The sequence below is a fragment of the Coccinella septempunctata genome, chromosome 2 (assembly GCF_907165205.1).
Source record: "Coccinella septempunctata chromosome 2, icCocSept1.1, whole genome shotgun sequence".
NCBI classification, from domain to species: domain Eukaryota; kingdom Metazoa; phylum Arthropoda; class Insecta; order Coleoptera; family Coccinellidae; genus Coccinella; species Coccinella septempunctata.
In genome coordinates, this window is record NC_058190.1 from 45,932,763 (window position 1) to 45,957,812 (window position 25,050).

The 25,050-nt window shown below is 34.8% G+C and overlaps 2 protein-coding genes and 1 long non-coding RNA gene across 3 annotated transcripts; 2 read left to right on the forward strand and 1 right to left on the reverse strand.

Annotated features, from left to right (window-relative positions):
- The first annotated feature begins 74 nt into the window (after positions 1–74).
- On the forward strand, positions 75–20,641 carry LOC123306281 (protein pellino). The gene is made up of 8 exons (XM_044888188.1): positions 75–464; positions 2,332–2,430; positions 15,810–16,041; positions 17,045–17,242; positions 17,529–17,819; positions 17,878–18,093; positions 18,154–18,269; positions 18,781–20,641. The coding sequence occupies exons 1-8, from the start codon at positions 454–456 to the stop codon at positions 18,905–18,907; spliced, it is 1,290 nt and encodes a 429-aa protein (XP_044744123.1). The 5' UTR covers positions 75–453; the 3' UTR covers positions 18,908–20,641.
- Positions 20,642–20,765: 124 nt separating this feature from the next.
- LOC123306282 (KICSTOR complex protein kaptin-like) lies at positions 20,766–22,733 on the reverse strand. Its single transcript, XM_044888189.1, has 8 exons — positions 22,433–22,733; positions 22,211–22,293; positions 21,969–22,154; positions 21,712–21,875; positions 21,467–21,655; positions 21,192–21,327; positions 20,977–21,132; positions 20,766–20,919 (listed from the first exon to the last, which is right to left on the reverse strand). The coding sequence occupies exons 1-8, from the start codon at positions 22,635–22,637 to the stop codon at positions 20,821–20,823; spliced, it is 1,218 nt and encodes a 405-aa protein (XP_044744124.1). The 5' UTR covers positions 22,638–22,733; the 3' UTR covers positions 20,766–20,820.
- A 411-nt stretch (positions 22,734–23,144) lies between these two features.
- On the forward strand, positions 23,145–24,203 carry LOC123306284. The gene is made up of 3 exons (XR_006536895.1): positions 23,145–23,439; positions 23,509–23,793; positions 23,851–24,203. It is a non-coding gene; the product is annotated as an uncharacterized LOC123306284 (long non-coding RNA).
- The last annotated feature ends 847 nt before the right edge of the window (positions 24,204–25,050 follow it).

The following is a 25,050-nucleotide window of genomic DNA, read 5'->3' on the forward strand; positions in this document are numbered from 1 at the left end:
TTTTCTATAATTCTGATTGACATAATCCGACATTTTCTATGACCGTTTTCTCCTACTGCTGAAGACATGATAAAGAAAGAGAACCGTGACGCCATTGTTATTTATTTATTATTCATAATAACCGCAGGAACGAATTAACGTTGCCCGTCCGTAGTCACATTTTCTGGAAAAAGGTGAAAGTAATTTTTCGTCTTCTTTTAAACGTACCTCTAAGTCAAATAAGTGGAAGTTTCTTCCGAGTATCAGTGTGATTCGAAGAGGACAGTTCGATAAAAAAATAACAACATTTAAGTGAACGAAATTCGAATTCAAATGCTTTTTGACAGTGTTTTGATGATTAGTTGTGTTCCAATGCCATTAAACAAATTGTATTGTATTTTTTGCAACTGTGATTGATATATTTATTGGAGTGTAATTCAGCAATAGAAGTAACAATTAAAAACGGCAGCAAATATGGTAAAAAGGTATGTTCACCCTTTCTTATCATATATTGAGGCCTCATCAATTAAAACTTGCTCTTATCTCGGGAATATCGAACGGAATGATCATTCTTTACTATCATAACATATTCTTTTCCCATGTTTTTTGCATGTACATATTATTTTCATAAATGTTTTGAATAGATTGTGTTGGAGTTATTTTTTATCACGATTATGTTTATAGAGAATCTCCAGTGTTATTTATTCTCAATTTGCTGCTCAGCAATATCTTATTTTCCTCATACATTGTTGAGAGAGTTCAATCTTGTATATCTATGAGCCCTTAGGATTTTTTTACAGACAAATTGAGAATATTTTGCATGGGCATAAATCCAATCTAATGAATATAAATCAGGCCGAATTTCGATGAACAAGTGAATCAAAGTCTCATTAGAATACGTCAGATTTGGTAATAATAACTACAGGTGTGGACTGTGTAGTATAGCCTTTATTTACATATTATTATCGATTATCATCAAATATCGGATTTTCAATATCTTGAAGTCAAGTTCATCTTAGTTTTTTTTATATAAATACTTAAATCAAATCACATGGGACCGACAAAAAGTCGCGCTATGTGAAATAGTGTATGTGTTTGATGATCTTGAAGTTTGGTCAAAAATGTATTTTAAAGCTTGAAATCCTATTCAAATTTTCAATTAATAGTTTTCCATCGAACTCGGTATCACACTTGGAAAATTGGTCAAATTGAGATTCTCTTATTACCAAATCTAATTGTATAATTGACTTGCTTCATTCAATTTTAAATGGTGATTATTGATATAAAAAATCTATTTTTATTTCGCGATTTCTATATGTGTTAACAGGGCTGTACAAACAAACCATATTGCTTTACATTGCATGTCTAATCGAGCATTCAAAAACGTAAAGTTTGTCCAAGTACCTCCACTGCTGAGGGTGCATGGTTAATTCTCCAATTTTCACGAAACTGTAATTACTAAAGATTAATTTTGTGCATTACTTTTTACTATCTCTGTATAATAAAGCAAAAAAAAACGTGTTCGAATTTCCTCTTTATTATAAGTGCATGACCTTGAGCACATATTTAAATTTGATGCGAATTTTTAAGGGTGAGGTTCCATAGATCTAGATAACGGTTTTTCAGAGAGAGATCTCACACCACATAAGATTATGCATCCAAGTAAACTCTGTCTAACGGCCAGTTTCATATTCAAAGTTTAATTTAAAAGTTTCCTTTAACTCTACTGAAAATATACTAAAGAAAGCTAAGCTTAGAGGGACTTGAAATTTGACTATGAAACTGGACGTAAAAATTGTAAATTCAACAATCATTTCCGCTTATAACAGTAGTACCTTACCATTTGCGATAAGTATTGAGGTCGCCCATGTATTTCGAAATTTCTTATCATTTATCACTTTTTTATTATTCCTATCTGCAAAAGTGCATTCAAACATTTCATAGCGGATTTCGCAATATGCACTTCATTGAATTTTATACTTATAATATTATGCCGGATGGGAATAGCAGATACCAGGAATTCAGTGCTCATTGTGTAGTGATTCAGTCATGGAATTGAAATGTACAACCTTCTCTTGTCAGAAAAATTAGGGTTGTCATTAAAAAAATATATTTAAAAGACTTGGGAGATAATATCATCTTCGAATTGATTATTTTATAGTTTTCTACATATAAAACAAATACACTCCATTTGCGATTGATGAATCGCATTAGTGAGACACTTTCTGAACAGAATAAATGATTATATCCTTCTTCTTTCGGTATTCCTCGACAGGTGCTCAAATTCTGCACAAAAACATGTCGTAACAAGTTCTCCAACGGTCCTCACTGACCAATCTTCCCCTTTTGCAGATCAGATGGCACCGACCTACCAATACTTGAAGAACAGGAGGGTACAAATTCCGAGAAACCTAAACAACCTGTGAAATATGGAGAACTAGTCATTTTAGGGTGAGTCGATCTTTTGTGCATTTTTAAGGGTTGAATCCTCATTCGCAAATGGAGCATTGCAGACTCCTTTTGTTCTGTTGATGAATTTTCTTCGGTGAAATTGATCGTGCGAAAATAAATCGATCATTTGTTTTGTGGAACGCATCATGCTCCAATTAGGAGTACAAAGAAATGAGCTGTAGTAACTGGGAAAGTTTGCGTGAAATACTACTTGCGAAAAAGGGGCCCCTTTCAGAGTGTTTGCATTCATTTGTAAGACAATCTGAAGAGTCGGTCAACATAAGATTCACATCATACATAGATGTATAGGTATGGATAACTAACTAAAATTCGTAGAAGTAGTAAAAAATCTTTCACGAATTGTTCAAAAAAACTGTTTTTTTTTTTGTTATTTCCAATCAGAAGTGTTTGCTGGGCACGTTCTGGTTATAGAACAGCAGATAGCGATTTACCAACCCTCTCAATCAGCTGATTTTTCCCTTTTAAGTCCTTTTGAACAATCACCTCTTGAAATCTTCAACACAAATGCAGAAACTGAGCTAGTATCAGAAATTAACATTGAGAATGCGCACAACAAATGCCTCATATTCTTCGATCGCTCTGCACTGAATAATTCATGCGGCAATCGAATCAGTTTCATTAAAATCCGATCATGAAATTAACTGCATAATAAGTAATTACTTTCATTCAACGATCTATTGAACTCCTAGCCGAACAATTCTTATATGACTTCTTGTTTTATTTCTGTTTCCTTGTGCACAGAAACGGTAGATTGTTGATGAAAACAATTACATTACCGTTGATCATAAATTATTCCAAGCAGGGGGTTAAGATCGTGGTTCGGCGGGGGTTTGTAGGATTAGAGGAAACGTATTTGAAGAAAAGGAGATATATTAAATTCCTAGATTTGTGGGAGGTCTGCTGTTCGACTAGAGTGACTAGACTAGACCGTTTAGAATACGACATATGCGAGGACATATGTAATATGTTGAATTTCGTTGAATCAGCGTCAAGAATTTGGGAAAGATTGTTTTTTCATGTTCTAATCTTCAATTTTCAACCCTGAAAATTAATCCATCTTGCCAAAAGCTGAAAGTGTCAGTGTCGAAAGAAACTGGGTTTCAATCTAAAATTCATCAAGTAATTTTCAGTAATTTTCGGGAATAATGACGATATTAATTTCAATGATCTGTATGGGGCTTGTATTTTGGATGTTTTCATTCCAGACAAAATCCGCTACAATATCTATCTCATGATAACGAATTATATTGATCAACAATTGATAGTGATCAATTTAGGGAATATTGGCTTCAAGAACTTCATTTTGATCAGATACAGAGTATATTTAGATGGATACACCCAACAATCGGTAAAATCTGTAGGAGGAAGTGGGTTAGAACTTTGTTGCAAGGTGGAAGACCTCTTCTAAATATTTGCGACCAGATAAGGTCTTGTACACTTGTTTACAGATCAAACACAAGCTGAAAGTGAAGAAAATGATTTTTCAATGGCAATTTTATGGTTCACTGAGAGCTCCACTCTTGAGAGAAGGAATATTACATTACACTCTTTGATGAAATCAGAGGTTAATACTCAAAACCTCTTATCTTTAGTCTCTTTTTCAATTTATTATTTCACTGTCACATACATATGGATTTCAAAATATTTTCTTTGGAAGACTGTTTAATTCAAACTGTATTCTTGATTCAGATTTCATTTCATACAGAAACAAACATGTCTACCTTATTTGATTAGATATTTGAAGTGACAAAGATTAAACTTCCTCTAATTTACTTAACCGACATGTGAACCTGCATGAACTTTTATGTTTGTATAAAACAAAACACAAGTGCTAGAGAAAGGAGACGAAATAAAGTGTTAAATTGTTGACTGTTTTTGTTGTTGAAACGTGAATAATTCTAATTAATCAGTTTAGGTTTTCCGAAATGATTCACGCCTGAAACAACAAACATGTAATTTACTGTCTCGAATTTACGAGGTATCTTTATCGTGAAGAGTATGAATAATTGAATAACCTGAACTGGTAGCGTTTAAAATTTTTTTAACCAATCTACACTCAAATCAAATTTTCTTGAACATTCGGATGGGTCATTACAAAGGAATCTTTTAATTGGGGTGATGTATTCTTGAAAAAAAATGGGGAAAGCCTTGACGTGAAGACAGCAGATTTTTTGATCTTCTTCAGATTCATAACCAGCGGTCAACCATCCAGATACCGAACTCTCATACTTGGTTCGAATACCTCACGAAATGATCGAATTCCGAAGTCAATTCGAAAGTCTTTCTGAAGTTCTGCACGCAAAATTAACGTATTCATGGCGGTATAAATAAATAATATCGAATGAATGACCACAGTCTAGCGACTTGCAACCGTTTCCAGTTATTCCCCGGTATATCTTCTACCAGAAACGGACGTAGCATAACGGTCACGTTCAAAATTATCAACGATCATGAAATATGACTGACCCCCTTTCATTATTCAAGTCTAGCATTTTTTCTGGACCCGAGAATCTAGTAGGCCAGGAGAGACTATTGCAGTATTTTTAGGAGTAGGTGTTTCCTTAATTTTTTCATTTCGAACGTTTCGGAAAGCGTCCGTCGGCCATCTTCAGGGATTATCTTTCCCATTATTCAACAATTTCACTTCGTTAACGATAAGATGAACAAATAATTATTCAAAGTAATAAAAAAAGTTCTATGATTCTCGTGCTAGGTTAAACGCATCAGGATAATTGTCAGACTGTTGTCATCGGCTTGGATTCCAGCGCTCAATTACCCGACGAATAGGCATAATTAGGTATGCCTTCATAATAAACAATTAGTTCCATCTTATTACAAAACACTGTGAATTCACAGCCACAGCAGTCCCTCGTTATCTTAAGGCCTTATACCGTCATTGTATGCGTTTATAATTCTTTTATTTCTCGTGACCTCGTGATGGCACTGGCTGTTGCCACATCGATTTTTCAATTTCGTTATATTTAGTTCACGGCTTTTTCCCCGAACTACGTGAAAACGACTGTGGACGTCCAGCCTACTCGATCGATGTTAATATTCTTAATTGATTTATTGTACCCTTTCCCAATAAATAAGAAATGATTTTCGGCCCACGTGACAACAGCGCTCGAGAAAAAATTGAAGGAAAAACGAAAAGCTGATCTTTTTGAGCTCGTCAGTGGATTCTACGTAGAAAAGTGCCTGCAGAAGGTTCAATTTTCAGACCTGTAACTTCTAAGACAAAAAAGTTATGAGAACTTTTCGAATTCGTCAAAATATCATTTTTTGCTAATAACTCAAAAACAGAGCATCGTAGGAGGTTACGGCTTCACCATTTCCTCGAATTTGGGACACCCAGTGCATATTACGTTTCCAATGCCCTTTCATCAAACAAACATCTGGCAGTATATTTATGTTAATTTTTGAGTCATTAAATCCGAATTAGAAAAAATTACGAATTGAGTTATTATTCGCGTGACTGCTGCAATATACCGTTAGAATAAATGTGCCTCTATGACCATTATATGGTGAATAAAAATCCTCGAAGTGATTAATTGAAATGTGAAAAGTTAAGATTTCGAAGTCGTTTAGTGAAATGATTTCTTCTATGCTGATGTCTGTATTATGAAAAATAATCCTATCAGATTCAAAACTGCTATTTAAACATTGAGAATGATCGGGGAATTTCTGAAAGCGATCTTCTGTTTATTCAAGCTATAATTTGTCTTGTTTCGTTGCATTACTCATTTCCGGTTCTTGAATTTCACATTCTGGGAATAATTTAGCGGGCAAAAAATTCAAGAGGTATGAATAACGCGAGTAAATATTGGATAGTATATCATATCTTGCTATAATTTCAGCTAGGAAACTGCTGGCTAGGGCAAAAAACAAAATCGATATAATTTCCTCAACATATAAAAAATATTACAACTAACACCTTTTGGAAGATACGGACTACAGGAAGATGAATATTTATTTATATATCAAAGAAGTATTATCTCCGACATAGCTATGAAGGATAATGTAAAAGAAATTTGTCCTCTATCTATGGTTTACTCCGAATGTAGCATTCTGTCAGTTCAATTCTTTTTATAATAAGGCCCAGTACTTTCACCTTCGAATAAATTTTATTCAATGTGAATAACATAGACATAGAGACATAGAGACATAGATCTATGTCTATGGTGAATAAGTATATATCTGTCAAATAATTTCCTATCTGAAGGATACCTTATTTCGGTGCTTTCAGATGAAATTATTTGACGAATAACAATTCTATGAAAGCACGGTATACTACTTTTCACTGATTAATGTAAAATAAGACACCGCATTGTAGAAATTGTCATAATTACAACTAGAAAGCAAATATTTCGTGTAAATCACACAAAGATCAACCATACATCAAGAATTAAAAAAAATCAACCTATAATGACGTACCGACATTCGATCTATGACAAATGAACTCTTATTATTAAGTTTCAATGACAGATTTATTCGATGAATAACACCATAGAAATACCAAACTATCTGAAAGTGAAAAGACAGCATTTTTACTTATCCTACGAATAAGACTTATCTATCGAATAAATTTATTTATTCGCACGTGAAAGTACCGGGCCTAAGTAAATCAAAGTGTGTTAAATCTTTGCAGTTTGTATTTGTACGGTTGAGAGTACGCAGTGTAATATCTCAAAACAACGTTTCGGAGTAAACATCAAAGTCCTTCATCAAGAGGAAGGTAATTTTTTTATTCATAGCTTATAATATGTCGAATGATGAGACTATCCTGTAGGTTTCCATTCCACTCCGAAGGGACCCCGGACCTGTCGAAAACAGGTTCAAACGTGCATCACTGAAAGGGTTCCATCGAGTTGACGACAGAAGGGTATCCTTTGGAACACTTGCATACAATATAATATGGAAAACATTAATTCTTTCCCCCCCGAAGATTTTTAAGAGCATAATACGTGATGAGAGGACAATCAGGATTAGATTACGGTGTTTGTCTGGGACGTCCCCTCCTGTGCGATGATGATCATTTAAAACGACTCTCATTCACACACATCCTTACTGACTGACGTAAATAGACAGTTCAACGGTCTCTTTGTACTTCAGATTAAGGAACGTGATGAGAATCAACGAGAATTTTTGCGCATTTGAAATTGGTAATTGATTCAACTTCAATTAACGTTTACCTGCAAAATGTGAGCTTCTGATTTCGCTAATTATCTCCCAAATATTAGGTTGTTTTATTGGTTACAGATTGATGGATCGAAAGATGGAGTAATGACAGTGGTTTGGGCATTGATGATTTTAATTTCCTCAATTTGCTAGTTAAATTTTTGACTCGTTTGCCTTTTTGTGCCTTTCTATAAGTGGCAATTTTCAAGAGTGTAAAAAATGAGCCTTAACTAGTTTTGAATCGAGGGACCAGTCAGTAAAGTTGGTATGGCTTTGCTGGGACACCCTATACATCGTCTTTATCAAATTTTGTCAGAATATTCCGCTGATATTGTGTGGTTACAGCTCTTCTCGATCAGATAGGGAGTTCGAACGAATTTTTGCTAACGTTACAAATTCTCGAGTAAACTCGTTGACGAGGTAAATGTTCGATGTCTTCCGGTCAAACAGGAAGGTAGTATTACCACCTGCGTCCCCTCGTTAAACGATGCCTGCGGGTAGATATAAAATTTCAGGAGGATACATCTACAACATCGATGGCGGATTATCGAGTATATTGTGCAGGTTTTGGGCCACTTGATCGGCAACATCCGGTTCTATGACTTGAAACCCGGGGAAATATTCGAAGAAACAAAAAAAGCTGCAAATTTCACATACACATACTCAGACCGTGGCAATGTAACACTCTTAAATCTGGAGCCAGATCGGAAAATACCAAAAAAGGCCAGGAAAATGAAATTTTTGACGTTTATCGAACGTAAATGCAAACAAATCATAGCCATAGAGACTCTATGCCTTTGAAACCATAGACATGGAGTCTCTATGTCTATGTATGAAACAAACCCACTGACGTAAGTTAGCACCGATCAGTGACAGGGGTGTGTAGTACCGATTCGACTCGTGAGCATAGAGTGTTTTTGGCCTCGACATTTATGAAATTCGTTTCATTGTGATTTTTTAAGGGAAATCGCAGCTAAAAGGTGGATACGTTGCTATATAGGGTGAATCATATATATTTAAACATTTTTTTTCAATTTACAGACATTTCAAAACGGAAACTGAATATTGAAAAGGTTAATGAACCAAAAGTGAAAAACTTTCCATTTCTCCCGTATACAAAATTTCTAAGCCATATTGTAGAAGGAAAGGTGATGGGAAACGGCGAATCGAAACCGTTTCAGCAATGACATAAACTGGCGGATTCCGTTCCACAATGATTTCACATGGAATAGATAATTTTTTTCTTCATTTCGATATCGACGTGAACCGGAAACATCTAATTTATTCAGCAGTAATGATCGCGGCTTTGAACTTGAACAAAACCTAAGTTCGGCTCTATCGACCGTCGTACACCTTTCGCTTCTAGTTCTGTTACGAAATTATCCTTTTTGTCATTTCGAGTATTACGTCAGTTAGGTAATAAATTCTGGGCATATTTGGAGCGGAACTTGAACATGCATTGTTCTCACACTGTCGATAAACCCATCTTCCCAGCTTCTTCCGCAAAAGCTTTGCCTTGTTTAGGAGGAATCGTTATGTTGATGATGCCTTTCGATGAAATTGTAAGTGAGAGTTATGAAATCGCTAAACTTGGTTTCCGGTATAGTCTTTTTGTTTTGGAAAAATATCCGTTGCCAATAAAATATTACCATAACTGAATTCAGTTTACCTTCGCCCACCTGGAGATGCTACTTTCTTTGCTTCGTACAAATATTTTAACAGTGAATTCTTGAGGTGAAAAGAAGCACTTTTTACATATACCATTTTTTCTGATTCGGCTGGGTTTAAAAGATACAGGCATGGAAAAACCATAAAAAATGATATTTTCGGTTCTCACAAAAGGTTTTGTCGAATGAAATGAATTTCGGAATATAGTTTTTCATTTATTTGATGAATCTTTTTCGAACACAAAATATCACCCACGTCTTCCAGTTTTCTCATTATGACCATTAAGTACCTTAAAAATACCAAAAATTCCAAGAATCCAACTCTTGAAGCTAAGTTAGACGCTGTCTAATGAATATTTGAACGTTTTGTAAAATAAAAGTATTCTTCATATTTTCTCGTATAATGAGCCGTTTTCGAGTAATTTGATGTTCAAAAATTAAAAATTATCTGTGAAATTTGAAAAATTGGGTTATTTGGCTGAATGCAACTCTGTTCAAAAGATCCACAGATGTGTAGTGTTATAAATTTAACTTGTTATTCTTAAGGGAATTTTGTTCCTCCAGGGGTGGCATAGCTCATTATGAAAACTTAAAATGGCTGTATATTTTTATCAGGGCCGAATCGAAAAAATGGTATAGGAAAAGAGTGTTTCTTTCGACCTCAAGAGTCCACTGTTGAAATATTTTTACGAGTCAAAGACTCACCCTGTATAATGCAGTTTTTTAATTTAATTATGGATTTTCATTAAGTATTGGCCACATCAGTTCAAAATCATAATTTTCTGCTGAAAATTTGCATGTTGGAGTTTTCGACAATTATCTTTCCCCCTACTCTGATTTATTTCCTGACCTTTACAAGTTCCGGTTATACCGGAAACAGCCAACTATCTACTTTCTTATTTGAAATGGCACAATATATCTTCAATGGTTTGATGTCAATTTCGTCAGTTTGCCATTCCTTGGATAAAACTCAACGGTTTATGTGTTATTGAGATTCTTATGAAAAAAAAAAGGTTGTTCAACTGTTTTGAATATTTCTGCTGGGGAGGTTTTTCTAAAAAAAATATTCGATTTTGTCATAATGTAGTATTATAACACTGTTTGCTGTCTGGACTGAAAAGTGTTTATGAGAAGTTATTGGAAGTTGGACAAATCGAATTCATAGATTTTCAAATTGCAACCTATGTTTAATTATTTCAATAGTTTCTACGTAAAAAATTTTTTGCCAAAATAAACCCTGTTCCGAAAATAATATAATAAACTCCTCAATTTCGAACTGATTGGTTAATCTGTGACTTCCGGAAACTGAATGCGAAAGTAAACTAATGCACAGGGTGTTCCATGTGTGAAAATAGCTCAAATTTTTATTGATGTGTATATATCAAAGAAATAAGACTTTTTTGCATACATGGTGTTCACGAGACGGTTTAGGCTCATCATTTCAGATACTCACGGTATATTCTTTCATTTTTATTTCGATTGGTTTGTTTTTTGTGGGAAAAATGAAAAATTGAGTAGTCTCTGATAATTTTTAAGCAGAGCTTTCCAAGATCTTCATTGCCCGGCACATTAAGGTCGTTCCCCAAATATTTTCTTGTATACTACGTTACTAACCGCGCTTTATGTTAATATCCCATTAGCCGGTGACGGGATCTCTCTCTCGTCTACTCCTGTTACTCATTACGAATTCAATTACTTTGCAATTGCCCACCGCACGACGCGTATCTTGATTGAATTTTGACATGATGCGGAACCATTATCATTAAATTGAACCGCAAATTTCGTTCTACTGCGTTGCTAATTGCCCGGACCTTTTGTCGCAATCTCCTCTACCTTCACCTCGATCCGCGAATGTTCGACGACCTCGTTCGCGTGCACGATTTTTATACTCTTTTACCGGAAGCCGAAGGATCGGTTCAAGTTTTTAAGAAGTCATTGTGTACTACAGAGTACAGGGCGGGCAAAATTCGATGGTCTGTGCTAGGGGAAAATGGGATGGTACGTTTCCGACGAGTTGAATCGGTCGTACCCACCCCTGTCTGAGACATAGAACATAAATATCTATGTTCCAAGGTCTATGATCGGTGCTAACCTCATTTCTTTCGGCCATCGATTTGTTTACATTTGCCATAGACATAGAGTCTGTATGTCTATGGCGTTTGGTAAGAAAAATCACATATTTTCTAGGGCTTTTTCTAGGTTACCCGATCTGGCTACCTGTTCCAGGGTGTTGCTGCTTATGCCAAAGAGTAACAACTCTTTGCTTCTGCTCCGGTTATTCGTAGTTCGTTTGGCATTTTTAGCTGACTGACTTTAACCCCTTGCCTCTCCAGTCCGCCACTGAATTGAAAAAGTGACTGTAGAATGTTACATTGGTTTTCGATATTACTGACACTTTACGAAATAGAGGCATCAATGCAAAGTGCGGAAAAATGAGGGATGCAGCTTTGGCAATTACAGTTTTCGGAAATCGAGGTCGAAAATGTGACCTTCATCTTTCCCCAACTCTCACGATCACAGAGCGTTTCAATTTTACCTATAAAAAAATCTACTTTTCCCCAGTCTAGTGGGAAGCCTTCACGATCGATGGGCGTCCAATAATCAGCGCATTCAGGCGTTCACAGCTGGTTAGATTGTAAGTCATCATTCGTTTGACCTAAAAAGGTAACGCCAACGCACCTTCCTTATAACTTGATTACGCCAATAACACATCGTTTACCGCGCTCATCAACACCTATGATGATAATATGTACGATACGTTCATTATTTGGGCCTATCGGACCAGATCATTAGATTTCACAGATTTTCGGTTCACCAGTTTCAATTGGAAACTCAAAACGAAAATATTGCTAACATTATTCGATAAAACCGTTTGGGATTTGTTAAGGAAGACTAGAATTCTCTGGACTTGCTTGATAGCAGTATCTGCTCAACATGCAAAGCAATTTTTGTAAGTTGGCGCTAGAAACGTAAAAAAAAGTATGATACAAGCATAGACATAGAGAAATGTCTCTATGTCTATGGCTAAGCACTACTTCAGAACACAGAACATTTTCTGTCAAAATTTCATAGCGTCCTTGATAACGTATTTTGATGAACTCTACTCTCCCAGACAGATTTTTTTTTGTACTAACGTGATTTTGTTGTCGCCGTCGTGTATTGTGATTTGTGATATTGTTTATCTGCAGGAGGACCGACAAGCCGAATTACCGGTTTGGTTCGAAAATTACCAGCGGGAAAAAACCGAGTAGCAGTTTTACTTTTCGATTCCCCATCAAGAAACAAGAAACTATACACTGTCAGTCCACTCTTCTTCGGCATCTCGCGATCCAGTTTGAGGTCAAAGAAATGGAAAGAACGACATCAACCGCGGTCCGTTTTCCTGTTGCAACGCTATCACTTGAACGGGCCATGCAGTTATTTATAACCTCTTAATCTTATTTATCATAGCATTCAATGTAAGAGAGTTGATTGACACACGGACATGTTTCATTTTCCTCGGCGATCTGCGACCGGATAGTCGCTGATGGTAACTTTGCAGATGAGTAGTTGGACGGATCTTTGCGAAATTGACTGAATGGAAACCTTGAGCGTACACGGGGTTCGGAACGGAAATTGAAAAGAGCTATTATAGAGACCAGTCAAGTTTTGGTCGAAGGAATTCACCTCCCAACGGGGGTATTTATTTTTTATAGCCGAATTTTTCGGTTTCAGGATAGATTGATTTTAGTCAATGATAGTTGGAGAGAATCTCCAACTATACCAATAAGTTTTAACTTTGCCACCCATTTATATTTGCAGTTTGTAAGAAAACCTTGTCCGTTTTTTTGATATTGTTGGTTGCAATTTGATTGAATTCAACATTCTACATGAAGGATTGCCAAGACTGCTACTGGGAATTGCACTCCAGAGAGCCCGCCAAAGTCAAATCGAAAGTGAGAAATGGAAAATGAAAAAAAAATTTCTCTCGTAAGGAGTGTCAGATATTTGGGAATTTGGTATGAAAATATAGGTTTTCGAACACGCTGAATCTATTGCGAGCAATTCCGAAAGCCCATCTCCTTTCGTTCAGATTTTCATCGTTGAAATGGCATTTTTCAAAAAATGCAAGTTTCAATCTGCGATATCTCCTGTTATATTCATCTGATCCAATTGGGGTTTCCGGTTCTATAATCAGCGTTGCCTTGGCTTCTACCCCAGCATAAAAACTCGATTTCGAAAATCTCGATTTTTTCGGTCAAAAATGAGCAAGGGGTTGTACCCCCCTAAAATGACTTATTTGCTACTCTGTCTGGAAATCGGGATGTTCTATTACTGTCCTAGAATATGGAGTGCATTGAAGTTGTTCTGAAGATTCTAGAAAAACGATCAGTTGATGGTTCAATAGAGAATTGCACTCCAGAGAACTCTTCGAAGTCAACTCGAAAATGAAAAGTAGAAAAACGAAAAAAAATATTTTCTCTTAAACAGGGCTTGATATTTGAAATTTTGGTATGAAAATATAGATTTTCGAACACGCTGAATCTATTGCGAGCAATTTTGAAAGACTATCGCACTTCATTTAGATTTTAATCTCGGAAAAGGCATTTTTCGAAAATTGCAATTTTCAATCTGCGATTTCTCCTGTAATATTCGTCTGATCCAATTGGGATTTCCGGTTCTATAAACAGCGTTGCCTTGGCTTCTACCCCAGCACAAAAACTCGATTTCGAAAATCTCGATTTTTTGGGTCAAAAATGAGCAAGGGGTTGGACCCCCCTAAAATGACCTATTTGCTACTCTCTCTGGAAATCGGGATGTTCTATTACCGTTCTAGAATATGGAGTGCATTGAAGTTGTTCTGAAGATTCCAGAAAAACAATCAGTTGATGGTTCAATAGAGAATTGCACTCTAGAGAGCTCTTCGAAGTCAACTCGAAAATGAAAAGTAGAAAAACGAAAAAAATTATTTTCTCCCAAACACGGCCAGATATTTGAAATTTTGGTATGAAAATATAGGTTTTCGAACACGCTGAATCTATTGCGAGCAATTTCGGAAGCCTATCTCCCTTCGTTTAGATTTTCATCTTGGAAATGGCATTTTTCAAAAATTGCGAATTTCACTTGAGAATTCGTCAAGACCAAACGGTCGTGCCGAGATGGATGAAATTCTCAGATCTATTACTAGAAGAGTTGCTCTTTCAGAATATGTATCACATTTAGATTTACGAAAATTTTCCTGGAAGAAAAACTACTTGCAAGTTGACCTTCGAAAAATTCCCAAAAAGATTAAAACTTCCTGAAGACCGAACGGTTGCGCCGGGGTGGATGAAATGTCGAGATTTATCACTAAACAGGTGGCTCTTTCAGAGTGTGTATCACGTTTAAATCTACTATGATTTTTCTGCTAGATACAACCTAACTCAAAAAAATTAAAAATTTTATTTTCTGGTAAACAGTGTTAGCTATACGAAAGTTTGGTAGGTTTTCGAACACGCCAAGCAATTTCGAAAGCCTATTTTTCCCAGTTCAGATTTCCATCTCCTAAATGGCATTTTTGAAAAATTGCAAATCTCAACCTATCATGAAGATATTTATTTTTATCGTACCATTTTTCGACCAGCCCTCGTAGATACGTATTCTCCGAAGTTCGAGAGCGATGCTACGATACAATAACAACAACACGATTGATATAATGTACTCGAAATCGTACGTAGTACAATTGTACTTCAAATCATCACTCCAGATATTCGCTCGAAAAGTCTGATATTCACAGTTAACGCGAAAATCGTCTTTTGTATTCAAATTGTCGATTAGTCAAGGTCGGTCCATCCGAGGAAAGAGATTACGTATTTCTGGAACTGTTCTGTTGCGAAAGATTCTCATTGTGCCATGATAATTTGGGGAATAAATTTGCGTGATTTTCTGTCTATGATTCAGGTCAACAGGACCATGACACTAAAATTTTAACCATCGTCACATTGTTGTAATGCTTTCTGAGGTTTTTTGAATGAAAAGAGTAATACAACGTCATAATTAGACTATAATTATTGGGAAATAGAATTTAATAATTTCTAGTTTCTTCTAAGGAACAATTATTTCTACTCAAAATCAACAATCGATTCGACACGGTTCTCAAATATTTACCTACGTTTAACTGAATTGAGTACAAACTTCTTCGTTCGACAAAAGAAGTAATAAATACTCCTCAAATGCAAGGCTGATAAAAATAATACCCATGTGGTATATTCCACTTTGCTTCTTTCACTTTTTTGGTTGTCAATTAGGTGAATTATAGGATCAGACACTTATAATCAAATATTCAAAGTTGCTTGAATAAGGCATAAAAGTGCTAAAGAATATGTTCCTTTGATGTTGCCGCTTTCCTACTAGAAGCGGCAAACATCCTAGAAAGGTGTTGTTGGTATTCAAGTGACTTTGAGTAGGTTGAAATAAGGGTACAATAAAATGCTCATACTTCCGTTCAAATTTGTAAAAATCACTTTAGAAAAATCTTGTTCTTCTATGTTCCAGGTATAACGGATATCTGCCACCTGGCGACAGAGGAAGGAAGCGCAGCAAATTCGTCCTTAACAAGAGGCAGGTTGCCAACGGCGTGAAGCGATCCAAGCATTACGTTGTAAAAACTCCGCACTGCTCCCAGGCCATCCTTGATGTAACTCAACATTCGATCTCCTACACATTATCCAGAAACCACGCTGTTATAGTAGAATACGAGAATGACGAGGACACGGACATGTTTCAGGTAAATTCAACTCGATTGGTGTCGAATCCGGCGATACAGACGGCCAGAGGTAGAGGTGCCGCTGTATTGGTGGAAACGTTATCTCTAAACTAAGTAGAAGAGGTCCAGATGGGGTTTACAAAAGTGCACAAGATGCTTAGGATGCTTGAATCTCCCTTCACGTTCTCGAAAACCCTCTTTTTTTTGTTTTTTTAAAACTTATTGATATTCAGTTAACATTGAAATTATTTTATTTTTACAATGTTCATAATAGTACGAAACAAAAACATACATGATTTTCAAAAAATGAGTTTTGAACCACGACTCGTGTTTCGCTATCACGATAGCGTCTTTAGGTGGGTATATGGGTTAACTATTTTCCTTACCCATTTAAAATTTTTATCTGTCTACTATTAACAAGATTACCTCGTCATTTTCGAAAGTTACAACGCATTAAACGTTTTGTTTTCTTAGCCTGGAATACGATGCATTTGTTTCAATAAAGATAAGCCTAGTGGTCCAATAACAAGTGAAAAAGTAAACATCAATTAACTCTTCCATATATAAACTCTTCACTCAAATTATGGGTGTAGATTATGATCGATAATTCTAATGACTGTACATTCATATTTTGTTGTGATAGCGTCTGACCATTGTCACTATCGACCTTATTTCACCTGATGGAGCTTTCAAGGATAGAACAAATTACCCTTGAACTTTTTTTATCCATTGAGGCCCTAGGTCTAGGTGCTTCGTGCATCATAATCATTATTTTTCATTCTATGAAGAATCGACTGGACTAAGAGAAATTGATATGTTTGGGGAAATTTAATGTAATTCCGAAATGCTTTTAAAACTTTTGTTAGTTATTTCAGACTGATGCTCTTTGACAATTTATCATTTTTTAACAGCAGCTCGTTTATTGATTGAATGATGGTATCATATTTTTGAACTAACGTTATTCCCCCTTCATTTAAAATTTCAGATTTCGCATATTCGAACGTTAGAACAATTTTTTTTGCAGATCGGCAGATCTTCCGAAGCCCCCATCGATTTCATCGTTATGGATACAATACCTGGGGACAAATCGACGGAAAACAAAGTTATGCAGCAGAGCACAATATCCAGATTCGCCTGTAGGATTTTATGCGACAGAAATAATCCTAAAATTGCGAGGATATTCGCTGCCGGTTTTGATACATCTAGAAATATATTTTTAGGGGTGAGTACTGGCAATAGAAGAACCATATTTTTTATATAGTTGTCTAGACACATATGTAGTTTGCATTATCAAACTGATTTCTTGGAGAAAAACACCTCGACATTTGATTGCTTGAAACTAATAAAGATTTCATATTTTGAATTTGTAAATTTACAGATTTTTTGTTGACTAGCTTTTAAAATTTGAGGCTGGCATATACAAGGCACATAGCACACATGATGTTGCTGCAGCTTGATGATGAAATCATGAACATATTAGTTTCCTACATAACATTCGTATGTTATAGGAAAAAGCTAATAAATGGCAGGAAAACGGAAGAGAAATAGATGGTCTAACAACGAATGGTGTCCTGATAATGCACCCTAGGGGAACGTTTTGTGGAGGAGATGCTAAATGTCGCTACTGGCTAGAAACTTCAGTAGGTGGGGGAGTTTTCACAACTAGGGAGTCTCGGTCCGCTCAACAGAAAGGCCAAAAAGTCGACGAGGAAACAAATGTTCTACAAGATGGTACCCTGATTGATTTATGTGGGGCAACCCTTTTGTGGCGATCGGCAGAAGGACTGGCTAAATCACCAGTAAGGGAATCTAAACGGCTTAATTTCTTCGATGTTTTAAAATTTCCGCTTTTTTCAGAGTAAACGAGATCTGGAGAGAGTCATAGACGAACTGAATGCTGGCAGACCTCAATGTCCCGTAGGTCTGAACACGCTAGTCATACCTAGGAAAATAACACCAAATGAGAATCAGCAGCAGCCTTATGTTTACTTGAACTGCGGCCACGTTCAGGGACTGCACGACTGGGGACAGGACAAGGATTCTGGGGATAGAAAATGTCCGATCTGTTTAGAGGTACGTGAAAAAAAAAAGTGATCTTTGAGTGTTTTTCAGGTCGATTTTGGTCTGTTCTAGTTGGGACCAGTGGTGAAAGTGTGCATGGGGTTAGAACCAGCTTTTTACGTTGATACCGGTCTGCCTTCTTTTGCTTTCAATCCTTGCGGACATATGGCCACAGAAAAAACAGTGAAGTGAGTAAACATTAAATATATTTTTTCAAAAAATATTTAACATTTAACATTGACATATTCTGGTCGGTATATACTTATTTCGTAAGCATCAAGTGGGAGAGGTAAGAGGAGAAAATCAGCTGATAAACAGACTTTTTCACAATATCTGTTCATCTATTGATGGAGAAAATCATTTCAAAACTTATCCACCTATTGATTTTTGTCAGAATCGAACCAACGGTTTTAGAGTTTTTCGAAATGTACTGGAATTTTGGTCCTTCATTAGAAATTGTATCTAGAGTTGATAGATAGTTATTACTTCATATCTAGAAACGTAGAGGGTTTTTGTGTGTTCTTCATAAGCGTTTTCATGAACTCTTGAAATGCTGTTCTTCTGGCGCTTGTAAATCCTCTGGTTCGAAGCCAGTGCAATAAATCTACCTATCTACTTCGACAGTAGATCCTACTTATGATCTTGTTACTATTTTTATTAATTTACATTCCACGTATAATGACGAACTATTCACTATAGATACTGGGCCAATGTAGCTATTCCACATGGCACCAATGGTTTCCATGCAGTCTGTCCATTTTGCGCATCACCCTTGTCAGGCTCACCAGGTTATGTACGCTTAATATTTCAAGATAACGTTGACTGAAGTTGATCGAGGGGAAACTAAAAACAATTTTTGAATCAGTGTCTATTGTAAATGTTTGGAAATGTATAGACCTTATTGTATAGAACTTTTGAAGCTTTATTTATGTAGACCGTTATAGTTTTGAATGTTTTTATTTATTGATCTTAGTAAGAAGTGGTATTAACAATATAATTGCAGAAAGAGGGCGTTAAAACAGTGCCGACTTGAAAATTTCCCTTTGTATTTTTCCTCTCAAACAAAAATTTTGGCAATAAAGAGCATCAAACATTTGGATATCTCTGTTTTGATAAATATTTCGAAAAAAATAAATAGTGGGCAAAATTTTAAGAGTTGAGGGATTCTGTTTGATCAATGAGGATAAGACATTGGTTGCATGAATATTGGATACCACTTCAACAAGAGTAATTTGTTTTAATGAAATTTCATAAGTTGTTGTTTCATCGCAATTATTGTACCATTGTTGTGTCTAATCAACTTTATTTCATTTCATTTAAATTCTATTCTTTGATTTTATTGTTTATGATAAAAGAATTGTATTTTGTATATAACGAAAATTGCGAAGTCTATTGAATAATCTGAAGTTAATTTGAAATTACATGTGAAGTGCTAGTAAGTTCGATTTGAGGTTCGTAAGTGCAAATTCTAAGACTGGTTAGGAGTAAAATAAGATATTTAAGCATTTAATCGATTATATAGTAGACAAACTGAAACTTATTGGAACTTTTATAAATATGCCATCTCAACAATAAAAGAGTTAATTTCAAAGATTGTAAAATACTGAATTGGTGCCTAAAACACATGCAGAATTTAGCTGATTAAAAATTATTGAGCTTGGGGGATACCCTGTATAAAATCGAACAGATACTAAGTGAATATCTTGGTCGTTTCAAATTTTGGGAGAATTACATTGGACAATACTCATGTATTTGTCAAAGATTATTTTTCAACCGTAGATCAAACAAAACAATGAATTAATCCATTCTAAAAAGTTTCACTTCCTTGGTGTCGAATAAAAAGTTGATGCCTATTTTTGTATGGTTAAGATTGTGCAAAATTTTAGACACCTACCCAGTAGCTGAGAATGAAGGGAAAGATTAAAAAAATCCATAACCTTAATATTCTACAAGTTTAGCAGTAAGTGACACATTTTGGAGTGCATGTAAAGCTATTGAAATTTTTTGGATTGAATGGGTGATCTTATATCTTGGCCAATTTCGAAGATTGAAATTATGCTCTCAAACTTACACAATTTTCAGAATGATAGTTTTTCAGACCATCACAGATTCAAGTGGATAATGGTAAAACTGTTATCTTCTAGAAATCCTGTGACATCTTGCTTGGAACCTTACTTTGGTCTTTGGTTTCGGTCAATTCTCGTTACTTGAGTTTGTGATATTTTTTAAGAATATAGTGGATCTTTAACTCAATATTTTGAGAAATTTATTCTTTTTTATAATCCCCAGTAAGTCATTCTTCGCACTTAAAATTGGCCTACTTATTAAGATAAGGTATGTACATACATGTTTGAATCGTTCGAAATATTGACTTAATGGAATCCTAGAATTTGTATTTTACATTTGAACAAGACCATTGAATTTTTCTGTTGAAGAATTTGTGAACATAAATATAAGAATGAATCCAGTAGCGTATAGTGTTTAAGATGCTGTTATAGTACCCCTCCACACAAAAGAATTTTATCTGTGCCTGGAACACTAATAAAATTGATATATTTAATCTTCTCGTTTCAATGAAGTACCTTTGTAATTTGAATAATTGATACCTTAAAACTCTCAAGGATGGTTTGAGCAGGTAGTAAATAAGTTTTGAACTTTTTCAATCAAAAGTAAATGCTCCAAAATTATTGTGAAAATTTTATTGAAGACTGTCATAAGTTTTAAATCTTTTTACAGATTTCACAAGGAATCACATATTTTTTTCATCATTTCCTTATCTTCTTTGGAGAGATTTCCTATTTTGTTATTAAGAATCCTCTGAACATAATCAGGATCTTGCTGAAAATTAATAGATATTTAATGTTCATGGGGGAATTCTGGTTAATTTTTTAGCACCTGAAATATATGCACCCCTTTCATAGAAAAAACAACCAACTCTTTAACCGCATCTCCAGTTATATCAATAATTTGAAGACCAAAAATTGGGGAGGAAACCTTCTTTATATCTTCCAATACCCATTTATCATCATAATATTTGTATAAAATAATTTCCTGTGACAACAATTCATGAATAATATGTCATTTTCTACTTCAAATAATTAAATGCTTACTTTAGCACTGCTTCCAACAAGAATTTCCAAATTACCATCCAGGTCTATATCAGAAACATCACAGCAGGTCAGAATAGTGGTAGAGTTATCCCTTGGTAGAGATACATAATTGCTTAGACCATATTTTAAAACATCACTGCAAAGAAAATTCAGAAAAAACCAAATAGATAAATACTTTTCAACAACACATAGCTATGGCAAACTTTTATGCGATAACTCATGCTTATGTTTTCAAATTTTTGGCTAATCTATATTTCCTTTTCAGATACACTTACTTGAAGACTATGGGACTTAAAACACTGCTTATTACAATCATATTTACAGCTCTTTCATATCTGTACAGCTTAACATTTGAGATAAAATTATCTAATCGAGTAGAAAAATTGAACATGATTTTCTTTGTTTTTGTACATACTTTTACCAATCTGAGGTAACCACATTCACACCCTGTCACAACTAATCGTCTGAAATTTGAACAAATTTAACTGATTTCATATGACTACATTCTGGAGAAACTCACTCAGATTCATCGTTTATATACAATGATTCCATCCAGACAACTGGACTGGGAGTTTTCATCAATTCTGGAAAATATTCTTTAGCTTCGATTTCTCTGAATAAATGATCTGAACCTTCTCGAAAAACATGAATGAGATTATCACTACCAGAGAGTAAAAATACTTTCTGAAAATGAAGAAAATCCTCTTAGAAAAGTCTAGGTTCTGTATTGAACTTGAAACATAGATACTATGTTCCAAGAAATTGAATTATATCTACCTCCTTCAGTACTACATCATCATTTTCCCAGTGTATCAAGTCAGTATGTATCAGTCTATATGGAATAAAATTAAGTTCAACATTCTGACAATTCTGGGCTATATTTTCTATGTTAAAATCATCTGAAGCTTCCCAACCTGAATATATATTTAGGTATGTTTCTAATGCATCTGAATCATTTCTATTCTACAATCATTATGAATAAAGTAGTGCTTCAATTCAGTTTCCATATTAGAACCAACCTTAATTATCGTTATACCAACAACAAATTCATTATTATTTGAAGATTTATTATAAGCATCTATTGATATAATTTCAGCACCAGCTGGAAAATCAAATTATATGTAAAGCTTTGATTGAAGAATTGTGGGAAGATACGGTAACCAATGCATTAGGATTCCTCTCTCCCCACAGTACATAAATCAACAATGTAAAGTACGACTATTGTAGTGTCAACAACTCACTTGGTATGTAAGTAAACGAAACTTCCCTAGCTGTGGGGATCAACTGATTATTTGGACCATCTATATATTCGAAACAAAAAATTTCTCTTTTCAAAGAAGCCACAAGGAGCTTCGACGTGCCATTAGCTAATTCCAAGTTCGCCAAAGAATAAATATTGCCCTGTGTGGGTAGGGAGAAATAATGAGAATATTTTAAATAATCCATTTTGAATCTATTGGTTAAAGTTTTATTGACAAAATTCAAATCATTTTCATCCCTTCAACCTCAAATTTTTTATATTTACATATGTCTACAACGTCCGTCAAAATCAGCTGATCGAAGTCAGGATCACAGAATTAGTGCTTCGTTTGTCTCATTCTCTCAGTCTCAGGTCTTCAATCTTCATTACTTTTTGAAGAATATTTTTTTCACTACGAACAAAACAACAAAAATTTCTTTAAGAACCTACCATGTGTTGAGAATTTTCAAGAAACCAACAGTGGGCTGGTCTCGGGAAGAATCATCCGAGGGAAAAGTGAAATGTTTCTAGTACAAAAACATTTTTTCCCCTTATCTAAAACCAATTTTGGGTTTACTTTACCCTATTTTGAATTCATGATAGAAAATCTCCCTTCCAAAGGATAGACCCAAAGATTAAAACTCTTTGGGGCAGACTTTTTTGATAATTCAAAGTTCGCTCCTACTCCTACCAATAAGGAACTCTTTGTCCCTACCAGAGATATAGAAGGGGGGAGATTGAGCTTCGACCACTGCGCATCCTATTTTCATGGGACAAAAGTGGGTCCGCCATTTGTCAGGTCATAGCACGGTATTATGATCACGGTCTAACAATTTAGTGAATATTCTTGTCATTTAGCTGCCATTGCCTGCTGTCAAGTCAAAAGAATGTAAACAATAATAACAAATATGAACGTATTTTTGGTGATATTCAGCGGATTCGTGTGGTTTTATTAGCTTTTTTCGCTGAATAGCAGGATATTTACGATGGCTTACTTCACAATTATAGGTAAGTTCCCAATTATATCAATTTTTGAATATCTTTGATAGATTTACAAATTTTTTAAACTTGTTTCAGTATTTCTCCTTCAAAATTGATGAAAAGACTCATCGAATTGAAAAAACTCCATATAGAAGGAAATTATACAATTAAGTCTCTTAAAAATAAAATACAACACATAAAAGAAGTGATGGACTTTTTGAGACAAGATCAACGTATTTCTGAAAATGCTGCCCATCATTGGGAGAAATCTTTTGATTCAGTGCCACATTGATGAAGAGACATTTAAAAAATGTAGAGAATGATACTGTGACCCTAAAAGTTCCAGTCTTGAGGGAATTGTAATATTCTTCAAAAATCAAGGTAAGATGAGATAATTTAATATGAAACTGAAATGATTTTATTTTTTGTTTGTTTCAGAGGGACTTCATGTACCATCATATGGAATTATAACGATATGTCAATCAGGAATTTGATGATTTCAACTGAAAATAGAGTTTCAATTCAATCCCAAAAATTTTATGATCGAGTTGATGATTTGTTCCCTTCCTTGAAAGAACATTTTTTATATTCTTCAGTGATTGGAAGACATTATGGCTTTCTTTTAGTGAAAAATATTGCCAGATCTCATTTTAAAATTAGAATATTCAATCTGTAAAAAGTTTATACTGAAAAATTCAAGGTTCTGCAATTAGAAGACTTCATCAGTTGATTTTATGCAGCAATCGATACTGGATATACAATATTGTATAAATAAAATGAATAGAAAAATGTTTTTTTCTTTTATATATTTAATGCCAGTAGCTACTGAAAAATTTATCGACTTGTTAGCTTTCATCATATCATGTCTTACTTCCAATAAAAAATATCAGATCAATGATATCCACTTTGTGCAAAAAATTTAGTGTCCTTCAGATAGACAAAATCGTGTTTCCTTAGAAACAGAAAATAAAAATTAAAACTTAAAAGCAGAGTTCCAGAATTGCATCTCGAAGGAAAGTGGGCGAGCAATTTTTCAGGGTACTTTCCTCTGATCGTAATTAGGGAACAGTAGTGAAAAGAAGCGATTCTGGAACAAACCAAATATTGGTGACGCTTCGAAGTCTATATATATCAAACTACCCCATAAGACCAAATTGCTAGAATCTTCGAAATCATGGATTTTATTTTGAAAACGTTACCTATTTAGAAAAGAAGAAAAGACAATTAAATTAAAATTCATCGTTGGTTACAAACGCTTGAATATAATTCAGAAGGATTCATTGATTTAGATGATATGTTCAATATGTGGACATCTCTTTATATTCACCAGAATACATAAAACAAAAAATTTTTTCCTTCGTTGACATTTTTGGTATTCATTTTGTATTGTACTGAAGAAATAAGAAACGAATTGACCGAAATCTCATAATTTCAAGTACTGTTATCAACGAAATCATAACATTCAAATTCTGAATTTTACGTGCCCCTGTATATAACTCTTGCCACATGCTATCACTTTTAGGCGGTGCTGTATATATTTCCTGACAAATGGCGGCCTTCAATTTTAGCCAGTTCGCGCAGCTTGAAGCTCAATCTCCCCCCTTCTATATCTCTGGTCCCTACTTGACCTCTTGACTT

What these genes read in the sequence shown, in the direction of transcription:
- LOC123306281 (XM_044888188.1), top strand. An exon ending in GGAGAACTAGTCATTTTAGG is followed by an intron (nt 2,431 to 15,809) that starts GTGAGTCGATCT and finishes TCTATGTTCCAG; the next exon opens with GTATAACGGATATCTGCCAC. An exon ending in AGGACACGGACATGTTTCAG is followed by an intron (nt 16,042 to 17,044) that starts GTAAATTCAACT and finishes TTTTTTTTGCAG; the next exon opens with ATCGGCAGATCTTCCGAAGC.
- LOC123306282 (XM_044888189.1), bottom strand. Translation starts at nt 22,637, where the DNA reads ATGGATTATTTAAAATATTCTCATTATTTCTCCCTACCCACACAGGGC. An exon ending in TATATAAACGATGAATCTGA is followed by an intron (nt 21,656 to 21,711) that starts GTGAGTTTCTCC and finishes TTCAAATTTCAG; the next exon opens with ACGATTAGTTGTGACAGGGT. An exon ending in TTAAGTCCCATAGTCTTCAA is followed by an intron (nt 21,328 to 21,466) that starts GTAAGTGTATCT and finishes TTTTCTTTGCAG; the next exon opens with TGATGTTTTAAAATATGGTC.